Genomic DNA, 14,117 nt, shown 5'->3' with positions numbered 1-14,117 from the left:
AATTATCATCTTATACCTAATATAAAAGAGAAAAAAAGGATAAATGATAATAAATGCAAAACTACTCTTTCTCTAGAAAACACCAATAGCTTGCTGGATTGTTATATATACAATATCTTACAATTTTCTTTTTTGTTTTAACAGTAAAAACTTTTAAACCTGTTTGTAAACCCAAACACATATTTCTTTGAAATTTCGGCAATTTCACACAATCCGAAACTTGACCACGACTAAAATTGGTCAAAAATGTAATTATCTTATATATATTTCAAGTAAGGCTTGGTTAAGAGAGACCTGTATGTTGAGTGCACCCCACAGGAGCGAAATGAGTGTCTTTTTCCTCAAGAATTCTGATCTTGGGGGTTATAGGGTTATAGGTTCTAATTTTTGGGATCATTCCAAAATTTCTTTTGTTGTTTACCATTTGTTAAGCAAGTGTATTACATAATGTTAAATATTGTTGAATAATTTGTCATCATCAATGGCAAATGTTCTTAGTTCTCATCGCTGACATATTGAAGATTTGACATGCCTGAAATTTAATGCCATCCAGTTTTTGACGGCAATATGACTTTAGTCAACTCTGTCGATATATTAACAGCACAAAAGATTGTCCTTACCATTTGTTATGCAAGTTTAATATATTAAAGTGTGCAAAATTGTTTCTTAGTATTCCAAAACCAGCAAAACAAAGTTTCTATTCTAATTCATGTAGCAGTTTGGTTGTGAAATAATAACTTCTTTGGTTTGAATAAAAGAAAAACATAATTTTTTGGTAGAGCAGCACGGTCCCTTTGCGTCCAAATGATCACGAGAAAATTAATAACTAGTTGAGTTTTAAGAGTGCGCTAAGCATACACCCCACTGGCAAAACTCTGTGTACGCCACTATTTATTCAGAGCTGGATCTTTAAATCATTTCAATGGTGCGCCAAATCGGGGTGAGCCAACTTTCCACCAATGAGAGCACAGCATTTTACGAAATGCCGCGCTGTGATTGGCTGAAATTCAGCGCACCCCGATTTGGCGCACCATTGAAATGATTTAAAGATCCAGCTCAGTAAACCCTAGGATCATTACCATTGACAAGAGTGACAGGTATTGTTTAGATATTTTAAGTAATGGATATATTATTATTTGGATCTTACACCAAATATTCTGTATTTTCTAATTAAGTTAAACTTGCAGCGGGCTAAAAAACGATAACTACATCAACACACTTTACCTCATCCCATCATCTCCTACTGAACGAACTGACCAATAAAAAAGTTTCATGTTAGCAACCTATATGACAGTTTTTCCTCTGCCATAATATCCACGTATATTCTATATCCATTTTTAAAATATAGACCAACTTGGTTGTAGTCAGGTATCTGAATGGATATAACAATGGACAAACAAATTACAATTGTTGTAGATTTAAAAGATATATTGTGAAAGATAGACACTACTATTTTGAACCAACCAATTAAAATCTGATTAAGTTACCCAATGTTTTGAAGCCATACAATGAGTTTTGTAGAGTCTAGGTCAGAGTGATAGGGTCGAGTCTCGGCTCACCACTGCGACAGAACGAAAAAGATTAAAAATGGTTTCTACTGCTGCTATGCCATATGTAAGACATTAATGGTTAGAGTGGGAGGAAGCCTTGGCCCAAAACAGGCACAACTAATGCCCATGCACAGTTAGGACTTCTAGACACAAAAAAAAAATTAGGGAGTAATTACCATCACGCCTCACCCCCCCCCCCACAACAAAAAAAAAATAAAGCCCGAACTCGATCGAAAATGTTTAGGTGCAAGTCATTTCGTTATGTATCGCAAAAAAAGTTTTTAATGAATGACAATATATAATGCTAAAAAATACAACAACAAAATTGCAGTGAGAGCAAATGAACAAATAGAATTGAGGTTAATCTTTATTGATCTTTTAATTATATTTGTATTGGATACAGATATTTTTTAAAGCGTAGCACATAGGTCCGTAGGTTTTACAATGCATCATGCCCTAAATGGTTGGACATAATTTATGACATTACAAAGATTTTCATTCCAGCTTTCTGTATTCATTCACTTTTGCAATTGATGTTGTCATCCTTGTTTTGTTTTTTTATATACGATTCTTCTTGCCTAACGCAACGTTTCTAATACAGTCTCAAATTGACTGATTAACTCTCTTGATGTACATATGTTCTATTTCAAAACGTTTAGTTTTTTAAAGCGAAGCTTTTCTATAATTAGGGTCGGTCCGTCCGTACGTCTGTAACGGATAGCTTTTTACGTTAACTTAGGCATGTTAGAATTGTCTTATCGATTTCAAACTTTGCATGGTGATTCCTGTAGTAGTTAGGTACGATTTAAAAAGCGCAGCAACTCTATAATCATTACCAGAATGTGCGTACGTCCATTTTAAACATGTTGATTTTTTTAACAACAAATTTTTTTGTGAACTAATTATCCAATTGATCTGATTTTTCGTATACTGATTCCTGGGACAACAAACTACAATATTATACGCGAAGCAACTCTATAATCAAGTCCTAAAAATGTAAGTATGTCCATAAACATTAACCTGTATCAAGCAGTTTTTCAACAAATTTACTTATAATTTTGCTTCGACTCTTATACATTTAATTTCTGCTTATTCAGTTCTGACAAAATACAAGTGATAATGCCTGTTTGTCTTACCGTTTCAGTGCTTTGTTTTTATGGATGTTGTCATCCTTATTAGTGTTGAAGCTACTAATTTAGTTCGTTCATCCTTATGGTCTCTCATATCCACTTTGGCGAAAAATGATTCCACATCAATTAACATTGGGCAACATGAGTTTCATTATTAGTTTTTGTTCAAATTAAATCAGGATATTTTTTACATAAATTGTTATTAATGTTCTCATTTTAATCATTTGATGCAATTCTATTGACTGTTCAAGTTTCCCCACACATTTAAGATTCTTACCTTGTTTATTGTCCAATTTTAGTTTGAATGAATGAAACTTTTATTTTGGATGTATTATTTGGTAGACTTTCAATACTCATGTAAAAGTTGGTCTTAGACAAAGGCAAATTCGTCCAAGAAAGACTTTTTTCGCAAATTTTTGGAAATGAAGTTCTCTTAATTAATCACAGTATGATAGTTTTTATTTTCTCATTTATAGATTTTCAAATTAGCAGAAGATTTTCTTAATTTATATACATAAACACAAGTTATTTTTTTACATTTTATTAATGGAAGACAATTGTTTCACTACTAAATAGATCATCAGTTCCAATAAAGATGTATAAAATAAGAGTCCAAAAAATATATGTCTCTACATTTTTAATCCTTAAGACACCTTTTTTTGCTGCGTTGGTCCTGATTGGTATAATAATTATTGGGCATTCCAGATAGCTTGTAGGCCTATTTTGTCGGTCACAATAATGTACGTGTGTATGTATTGCAGGTAACAATAATGGGATCACATAACATGTACCAACGTACAGCCGTTAATAAACTTTGAGATTTTAAAGTTTTTACTTTTAAACAAGGATGACAACATCCATAAAAGCGAATCTCTGAAACGGTAGGACAAACGGACATTCTGGTAATGATTATAGAGTTGCTACGCTTTCTAACTCGTACCTAACTATTACAGGAATCACCATGCAAAATTTGAAATCGATAGGACAATTCTAACATGCATTAATTAACGAAAAAAGCTATTTAAAAAAGTAAAAAAATCAATATGTAAAAAATGGACGTACGGACATTTTGGTAATGATTATAGAATTGCTACGCTTTCTAAATCGTACCTAACTTCTAAAGGAATCACCATGCAAAACTTGAAATCGATAGGACAATTCTAACATGTCTAAATTAACGAAAACAGCTATTCGTTACGGACGTACGGACGGACCGATCCTAATTATAGAAAAGCTTCGCTTTTAAAAAGATAATCGATTAAAGCTACTTTTATCGTGAACTGCACCAAATCCAGATGGGTGTGTTAAGTAGCCATTGACAATAAATTATGTTGATTTTGGACACAAATCTTTCACAAAATAGCTGGGTATTATTTGGTGAAAATATTACCACACCACTGGACTAAAGGGTCTCTTGTCCTTTGAGTATTAGAATACCGGATCTATAAAAATATATTCTTTATTCTATATTTTTTTAAGACAAAAGATGTCAAAATACTTAGAAACCAATTGTAAAATATCTTCATTACTAAAATCATTTTACTTTATTTTGAAACTAGCGGTTACGTCCCCTAGAGGCCTCTAGGAGCACTTAAGGAGAGTTGAATTCAATAATCAAATTTTTCATTTGAGATTTTTTTAAAAACTAAAAAGAAATGGGGGGGTGTCGACCATCTCCCCCAAATTTCGAATTTGTTTTTAAACCAATATATTTTATAGGGGGGGGGGGGTAATTTTTTTATACGGGCGATTTCTCTTGGGAGGATGGTGGTAGCCTCCCTCAAAATATTCATAAACCTTCCCATGACCTATGAGAAGCTACTCTGTACAGGAGAACCATATCATTTAGACAGATAGACAAATAGACAGACAAACATCATGTTACTTTATTAAAAGGATTTACTTACATAATTTTGTGCTTCCAATAATGGATGGATGGATGGATGAACGGTCTAGTTTTTTTAGTAGATGATTATTAGTCAGGGGAATAATTTTATAGCATCAAATGAATTCTCATAGCTATATGAACAGAAAGAATATGTTTAAAGACTGTGCTAATATATTTGATAAGACTATTCACTTCCAGTTTTATCTGATATTATTCAAGTGGTCTTTATCACCAGTTATTTACCAAGATAAAGTATCCTATCCTGTTATATAAAGAAGTAGGTTTTAAATGTCATTTTAAAAAGTTTGTTTAACAAATCATGATAAAATTATTTCCAGCATGGATTCGAAACCGGTTAATATCCGCAGGATTAGAACCGGTTTTGAGACTTATTGAAAAATCATCCACGTATACCTACTAAAATAAAAATCTTAATAATTTTAATTTCAATATCCGCGGGAAGCTTTCTATAATACGATAATTATCAATATTCTCATTATAGTTTAAGAATAAAATCATTATTCTTTCAGCAATTACATATTTCCTTGTATAGCGATTCCAAAAGCGAAACATTATTCAACGCTTTGATCTGCAGACTTTTTTGGACAATCAAAAGCAATTTTTAAAAAACAAACTTTTGAAACGATGGGGTTCTTCTTTTTAAGTAAGCTCTACATAGGTTCTTTGATGGTATAAGTCTTGGAAAGCTGTTTTCTAGCCCCTGCCTTCTTTGGAGGACAGAACTCTTAGATTCTAGGGGCTTAGCAGCTAGTTGTAAAATAAAACACTTTAAAATAGTCAACAATCTAACAGCTAAGCACTTTTTTTTAACAAACCAATATCGTGCTGCATAAATTAAACTTTTATCTCGTATTCATTCGAATCCAATGGATAGGAACCGGTTCTCATCCATACGAAAAAACTATGTCTAGCATCGAATTATATCCAAATTATATCTTAAGATACAAACCAGTTTTTTTAGCCGGTGCCTTCGGCACCTCGGGGCTAAAAAAACTAGTTTTAATCTCACAATTGTACATTCTATATCCGCGGAAAGTCGTTTATAATACGATGCGAGAAATAACTAATACAATTGTTCTCTGAATTAAACAAATTGTTTAAAAGCTGTATATGAAGCCTAATTTAAAATGTCAACTGAATGTTTAATCTTAGCTTTTGTTTGTTTTAAAACATGTTTTCTTGACTTTGTCATATATAAACAATACAAGATTATATCTAAATTAAATTTTTATTCTATAAAAGGATTAGGAAGTTTCTCTTTAGGTTGAAATTTCGATAATATATATGGCGAGTTAAGGTTTCAAAAACAAATTTCAGCAAAATCTTGTTTTACTTATATTATTACTTGTATGTTGTAGGTAATAAACAAGCTTTATTTAGAGACAAAATTTGGAGAAAGAAGTTTCAATCTTACAACATTATACACCAAAAATATCATATCGTTATTTCAAATGAAATTCCGATACAAAGAATTTCTTATTTCCATGGTCCAAGATTAAACTGTATAATTGCAGCTCCGCTTGAATTCATTTAGTTTCACCTGACAAGATTAATAACGTACAAATGTTTGATTTAATATCGAGCCGCCCATACATCATACATATCATACATAAGACCAATATATTGATCTACTCCTTTGTATGGAAGTTTTAATCTTTATTTTAACAACTATTTAAAATTTAATCTATTTGTGTCTGAATGGTTCTAGGATAAACGGAGGAGTCCCAGACATCGGAGTGGACACATAACCCAACCTAACCTATTTTAGACCATCTTATAGGTTTTTAAATGCCTAACCCCTACGGGGAGCTTATTTGTACATTTATATCTTAACCTAACCTAATCTGTATAGAAATACTTAATATTTTGACACTCCTTGTGTTTTCACTCCGAGTAAATTCTATGTAACTACTACAGATAATCTCATTCTTGTTTTAACATGTAATCCACTGTACTAGATATCAAAGTTACTCAGCTCGACATTTTCTTTTTTCACGGAGAAAAGCTTAGACTTAACTCATTTTCATTTCTTTAACATAAATTTTCATATTTAAAGGCACAAGAAGGCAACATTATTCTGATGCATTAGCGTGAACAATGACATGATATCTTACCATCAGTTAAGTTTAAGTCTAGACCAGACAGTCTATTTGATATGTCAGATGAAGGCATCTACATTACAGTAAAAGAATCGAGGGCGCATTAGCTATATGTAACTTTAAATCAGCCAATTGCGTCGGAAATATAAACTAAGGTAAGTAATTTCAAAAAATAAACAGAAAACAATTTGCTAGCAGACGAAAAGGGTCTCCGCAATTGGGGTCAGGTAATTGTCTTATTATCCTGATTGCATGGACATAAACCTGGCCGCTCGCTAGTAGTTCATTAACTAAGTAGAATCTATAAATTTTAGAACCCTAAAAAGAGGTCATATCTAATAGCAGGAAAGAAGAAATGCTTTCCATCTAAAAAGAAGATTCTTTTATCACATATAATAACATATAAACTACAATAGAAGAGTTTTTTCTTTGTAAATTAATGTTCTTGTTTTAGATGTAATGTATGTCTTGGTAGGTTTTAGAACACTTAATATTCTGTGAAATCTACATCTAGATCTAGAAGTTGAGAAAGAATAAGAATACACAGTTTCCTTTTATATTTCATTTAAGATATCAACCCCTTTTATTCTTTCAAAAAAGATAAATAATATGGAAGCTATTTAATAAGTTCAAAAAGTTCAGAAAGTACATTTAATAAATAATAAGACAATGAATTATAATGAGTCATAGTAATAAAATTGATTTTGACTTGAGCAACGCATTTGACAACACTGATGATAGCCATTAGTAGATTGATAGAAAAATAATTACATTGCACGGGTCGCTGAATCAAATAAATGGCCACAATTAATAAAAGAAACATACAACCCACAACCCACTTAATGTCAAATTGACTTCATGCTTTTAGGTTTAGCACCACTGATCACGGGATGTGATAGGGATGGAGGGGGCTCTTATCGTTTTAATTGTCCTGCTTGGATTTACAATGTTCAGTAAAAGAAAAAGACGAGTATGTAAATCACAAGGAAAACCTTCAATTCAAGGGAATATCACTCCGTGACCTAGTGGAGAACCCCCCCCCCCCATTATTTTTTATTTGATGTTTTTCATTTAGGTTTAGTGAGTCTAGAGATATCTTCATTTTTAGCATAGGAGATAAGTTATAGAATCTAATTAATTACTTTTTAACAATTTAAATTTCTAACAACATAAAAGTTATACGCTTGTGGTTTATTAGAAATAAAAAAAAACCAACAAGCGAAATAGATCTAAAAATGATATGAAGCGTTGACCCCCTAAAATCACGAAACCTTTGCGATTTTTTTTTCTTCTCGAAATTATTCAGTTGTTGGTTACAGCTGCATGTTAATTAAAATTTTGTACGTTCCAATGGACAAAATACAAGGCTTAAAACAACTTTTTATTTATTTTTGTTGGCCATGGTGATCAGAAATATTTGATTTTAAAAGCTACTACAACGATTCCATATAAAGTATATACATAATAGCTATTTCAGGGATCTTACTAAACAAACATATTCAAAAAAAGATTTGTTTTAAGAAAGAAGTTATATGAAGCTGTAAGGTTAAAAACTTAAAGTTATGAACATCAAAAAAGGAAAAAGTTCACCCTTAACTTTATTTTTGTGTTTAAATGGAAAAAAAGTATTTTGCTTTTATATACATACTTATGAGGGGAAAAACTATGTTAGATAGCATGAAACCTATCATACACACTCTGTTGCATACTTACTTTCTGCTACTTTATATGTACTAGTTGCTACGCCACTAGAGTCCTAGCTCTAGGGGCCAGTGAGGCCGGGGGGGGGGGGGGGGGGGGAAGACGACCTCCCCCACTTCCAATTGTAGTTTTTTTTAAAATTCTTTTGGGATGAAGGTGGTAACCTTCCACAAAAAAGTTATAAACTTTCCCAGGACCTATGAGAAGCTACCCTGTAAATCAGGACCATATCGGTTAGCGAGATCCTTCGGTACACACACCCAGACAGACAGAGATCCTTTTACTTTAATATAAGGATAGGATATTTCAGGTCGAAATTCTATAGCTGGGCATGTAAGCACCCAGGAGGGACCTTACGCAAGGATAATATAATTCTTCAATGATAGTTTTAGTTTATAGTATTTTTCAAAACATACTCAAAATCGTAAACGATGGGTGATTTCGTAGAGAAATGTTACTGTTTTCAATATTTTCAAAATACTAAAATAACCCTAAAAATATACAAATTCCCCGATATTTTCAAACGACCGGAAATTGAGACTTCACACCTCTGCTAACATTTTCATACGGAGAGAAGGGGTCAACTTATGCTAGATTTGGGATGTATTTGTAAAATACTACATATGTTCACATATCTTTACGGTCAAACATTGTCAGAAAATCATAAAAATTCCGGAAAATATTAACATACGAATAAGTTTTACGACCTCACTAGAATTTTATGGCTTGAATAATAGAGGTTTGGTGAATAGTTTTTTTTTATAGCATCACGCAATCTCGTAGCCAGATTATCAAGATAGTTAATCTTAGTTCTTATTGCTAATTTCGCTTGTTTTTTTATTTCCATTTTGGCAGCATTTCATGCTTAATAAACCAACCAATCACAATTAAAGAAAAAAAGTCTCCAAAGTTGTTATTGCTAATTTATCTTTTGACTTTTCTTACATATTTTTTGTGAATTAATGTTTTATTAAACCTTAATCTAATTATCTATCCATTAGTTTGTCCATATATCTATCTATTAGTTTGTCCGTATATCTATCTATTAGTTTGTCCGTATATCTATCTATTAGTTTGTCCGTATATCTATCTATTAGATTGTCTGTATATCTATCTATTAGATTGTCTGTATATCTATCTATTAGTTTGTCCGTATATCTATCTATTAGTTTGTCCGTATATCTATCTTTTAGTTTGTCCGTATATCTATCTATTAGTTTGTCTGTATATCTATCTATTAGTTTGTCCGTATATCTATCTATTAGATTGTCTGTATATCTATCTATTAGTTTGTCCGTATATCTATCTTTTAGTTTGTCTGTATATCTATCTATTAGTTTGTCCGTATATCTATCTTGTAGTTCGTCTGTATATCTATCTATTAGTTTGTCCGTATATCTATCTATTAGTTTGTCCGTATATCTATCTTTTAGTTTGTCCGTATATCTATCTATTAGTTTGTCTGTATATCTATCTATTAGTTTGTCCGTATATCTATCTTGTAGTTCGTCTGTATATCTATCTATTAGTTTGTCCGTATGTATTATTTTTTAAAAATGTTATGTAACCCCCCCCCCCCCCCCCCCCAATCATATTTTTTAAAATATCTTATACGTGAGTCACACACAAAGTAGAGAAACAGGTGCACATATATTGTTAATGAATTCTGGCGTGGGGGGGGAGGGGTGGTTACAATGATGCATCAGATTCAGAAGTAGCTAATATACCAACCAAAGGTTTTTTTATAATATCTATATGTGATACTTAATTTTTCAAAATATTGCTTGACTTTGATGTATCAATGATCAGAAATAGCTATTTATTTATCTAATATACCAAACAAAATTTTTTTTTATAATAATTAATATAATATCTATATCAGTTACTTAAGTTCTCAAATTTAAAATATAGCTTGAATTTTCTAAAGAATAATTCTTACAACATTTCTGTACGAACACCTTGGCTGACCGTAATATCATGTTACCAGTTACTTACCACCACCCCCCCCCCCATATTCCGTGGGTAATCCCCATAAATCATACATTTAAATAAATACAGGAGTAGTTATTTATCATATTTTCGTAATATTGTGAATGCTAGAAAGGATATTAAAATTATTTCAACAATTTTGGTCATGTGATCAAAATTTGAATTTTCCTTCTACTATTGCCCCCTCTGGGGGCGAAGTAGGTGGAAATTTAAATTTTTGTCACTTGACCTTAATATTGGTGAAATAATTTTGAATGACCTTTCTTGTATAAGCAATATTAATAAAATATGATACTTGGTTTTGTCTCATTCTCTATCTTTTTCTTAAATTCAAAAAAAGTCTATCAAAAATTTACATCATCTAAGGGTGAACAATAAATATCTCTGTCTATTTTTCTCTATATTTCTTCCCCCTCCCCCCTCCCTCACTTTTCTGTCTATTTCCTTCTCTCTCTCCTCCTCTTTTGTACGTTCATTTATACAATAGAGATAACCTAGAAACATCACAAGGGAATTTTGTTTACATTATATATCAGCTATAAATTGTTGAATATCTTAGGTTAAAGCTTTCCTTGGGTGAAATATTTGAAGAAAATATTTCTTCCATCATATAATGTGAAGCGTATGACACAACATATAATAAGTTAGTTATAAATAATTTAATTTCTTATAATAAAGTTATCTTTCTAAAAATTATATCATTGCAAAATTTAGTTGCAAATAATGTCGCCTATAGGGCTGTATTTCATATACAACAAAAAGTAAATAAAGGTTTCTTTTTAAGAAAAAAATGGGGTCAGATTGACCATTTATGTCTAATGTTTATACCCACATCAAATATTAAATTATAACAATGTACAGTAGAGTGGATCAATTTTGGACATTGAATTTGTAATCAACATCTACAGTTTAAACGTCATATAAGAAACCTAAATATAAAAAATTTATTTTGTTCTTGAGGGGAAATGGGGGGAAGGTGTTTCCATGCCTTAAAAAAATTTTAGAAGTTTATTCTGGAGGTGCAACTTTTTTTCTTTCAAAGTATTGCTTTATGCATCTTTTTGAATTTGTCTTGTTGATTAATATAAGAATATCAAATTGGTTTTAAAAAATATTCATCCAAGCATGAAAAATCTTAAATTAAATGTAAAATCTCTTGGTTTTTAAATTTATTTATGGGTTTTTCTTGCTAGGATCAATAGTTTTAAAAACAGATTTTTTATTCTTATTCTACTCTTCAAGACAAAATTGGGAAGGTGCATAAAGCTATACTTTGAAAGAAAAATAATTGCCCCCCCCCCCAAAAAAAAAAAAAAAAAATTCTCCCCACAAGTGTCTTTCTAAAAGTTTACATGCATCAGCGAGCCTCCCCATTATTGAAAATATTTTCTTTTCATTTTTTGGTCTCTTATATGATGTTCAGACAGAAAGTGTATGTAGCACATTTAAAATTAGAAAATCATTGAAAATCAAGCCACTCTAATGTACAGCATTTATTTCTTCAATTCCACAGTACAAAATTATTCCTGTATTTAAATTTAACATATCATATAGGAAAAAATATTCTTGTATTTAAAATTAAAAATCATGTTGGAATTTTTTTTACGATTTTTAAATTTTTTAATAATGTACAGCAAATTATTTCCTTTTTATCTCATGTTTTGAAATTTATAAGATAGTTAGAATAAATTACAGAAATAATTAAAGATTTAAAGAAGAGAGCGTCAGGGGGGGGGGTCGAGGGGGGTTTCCCCCCTTAGGAGAGGGGGGGTTGAGGGGGGTCTCCCCCCTCAGAAAAAGCTTGGGCTTAAATCTTCAACAAATAAAGAAAACAAAATTATTTTAGAAATTTCTTTTTTATGTTAAATATTATTATTTTTGTGACACTTGATTTTGAATGACAAAAAATGTTGAAATAAATATTACCCACTGTATGAAATGTTAAATTAGAAATCAATAATGATGTAGGAAAATTTTTGATTTGGGAACCAGGTTATTGAATCCGAGGAACATAAGTTCCTTAACCAGATGGCCCTTTAGGTTATACCTCCTTTCGCTGAAAAGCAATTTAAGGTGGGAAAATATTCTTTCCACCCTCGAATTGCTTACAGGCAGAAGAATAAGGTTCGCTAAGAGCTCCCTGATTTGTGCTGGGTACTGGTCTTCTTCAAGCATGTTGGCAACTGTTCCATGGATTAGCTCCAGTGTCGCTGATCTGGAACCTCTCTTCTGTGCTCCTTTATCGTTTGTCCATTTTTGATAATAGTCTGTCAGTTTTACGGCATTTTGAACGCGCCATTTTCTGAGTCCTTGATACAGTTCCGATCTCATGACTGCAAGTTCATCAATTTTCTTCTTTGCTCTTTCCTGTTGTTGTTTTTGTTCATAGGCCAGCTTTCTTTGTTTGAACACAGCTACGAACAGAGGTGATCCAATAACATTATCATCACTGCTTGTAGTCTCAGTCTCCTCCTGGACCTGTTGTTCTCCTGAATCATCCTCGTCCTCCTCGTCGATGCTGGTATCATCTGCTGGTGGCTCTCCTTCATTCTGCTCTTCATCCTCGCCAGAGTCAGACAATTTAGACAACTTGATCCTTAGTAATCTTTCTCCGATGATTGCTGCACACTGGTAGCCACGTTCAAGGATCCATTCTGCATATTCTTTATCAACCAGCTGACTGGGAAGTAGGCCTTCCTGTAAATATAAAGAAATTAATATTTGATATAAATTACATTTAGGAAAAAAAGTAAATTTCTCATACTTCAACATTTTAAGAAAGCCTAAAACTTTATCTCAATTTCCATCTCTCTATTATGACGAGTTTTTGTTGCAATTTTATTATTATTATACCTGCACCATTTCCAGGTTTTTGTTGCAATTTTATTATTATTATATAATTATACCTGCACCATTTCCAGGTAAGTCTTGCTGAAGGGGTGCAGAAACAACAGAGTTGTCCACCCTTCACTATTCAGCATTTTCTCTACCCTCTTCTTCAGATTGGCATACACTGTGGCAGCAAACCTATACATAAAAAAATAAAAAATAAAATACAAATAAATAAAATAAAATATGTTTTTAGATGGTTTTGTTTGTATATTGCTAATCCCCTCCCCTCTAACTACTACTTTGCTTCAATAAAATTTTATTTTTGATAATGATATCTTTATTAGTATGGCGCATTTTTTCAACTAAAATGCATCTTATTTATTATTAGCAAATAGTAAAACCATAAACACAAACCTGTTGTCACACTTCTGCAGGTTATCCAGATGTTCAAAGACCGTCTCCAAATTACTGAACATGCTGGGGATTGTTGCCTCCAGTCCTTGGGCGCTCTTGGTGATTAGTATGTCCACCCTCTCCAGGACAATTCTGATGTCTGCAAGCAAACCATTCTGAATGGCGGATGGCCATTTTACATCTTTGACTGAAACAAAAAAAATACTTTAAATATTATGTCATCACATAATAAAATAATTTTAACTTTTATTTATAATTTTGTGTCACCATCTTTGACTTAAACATAAAAAATACTTGAAATATTATGTCACCACATCAAAGAATAATTTTTATAATTTTGTGTCACCAAATAAACAAAACTTTAAATATTATTATAACAGATAACTTACTTCCTTGTGCTATCAGAGATTGTTTTACTTCTTGTAACAAGTCCTTATTGTTCAACAACTCGAAGTATCTCACGACCATATTCACTCTGCTGCTCCACCTTGTA

General features: G+C 31.8%; 1 protein-coding gene across 1 annotated transcript; it reads right to left on the bottom strand.

Annotated features, from left to right (window-relative positions):
- Positions 1-13,193: 13,193 nt before the first annotated feature.
- Positions 13,194-14,117, bottom strand: LOC145312683 (uncharacterized). Its single transcript, XM_080151943.1, has 3 exons — positions 14,014-14,117; positions 13,625-13,811; positions 13,194-13,405 (listed from the first exon to the last, which is right to left on the bottom strand). The coding sequence occupies exons 1-3, from the start codon at positions 14,090-14,092 to the stop codon at positions 13,279-13,281; spliced, it is 393 nt and encodes a 130-aa protein (XP_080008069.1). The 5' UTR covers positions 14,093-14,117; the 3' UTR covers positions 13,194-13,278.

The sequence above is a fragment of the Acartia tonsa genome, chromosome 2 (genome assembly GCF_053477335.1).
Source record: "Acartia tonsa isolate MP-2025a chromosome 2, ASM5347733v1, whole genome shotgun sequence".
Classification (NCBI taxonomy): Eukaryota; Metazoa; Arthropoda; class Copepoda; order Calanoida; family Acartiidae; genus Acartia; species Acartia tonsa.
The sequence above is the reverse complement of the archived record's forward strand: the minus strand, read 5'-3'. Positions and strand labels throughout refer to the sequence as shown.

Coding starts and splice junctions, on each gene's coding strand:
- LOC145312683 (XM_080151943.1), bottom strand. CDS start 14,092: ATGGTCGTGAGATACTTCGAGTTGTTGAACAATAAGGACTTGTTACAA. Junction 13,812..14,013: donor ATCTCTGATAGCACAAGGAA/GTAAGTTATCTG, acceptor TTTTTGTTTCAG/TCAAAGATGTAAAATGGCCA. Junction 13,406..13,624: donor CTGCAGAAGTGTGACAACAG/GTTTGTGTTTAT, acceptor TTTTATGTATAG/GTTTGCTGCCACAGTGTATG.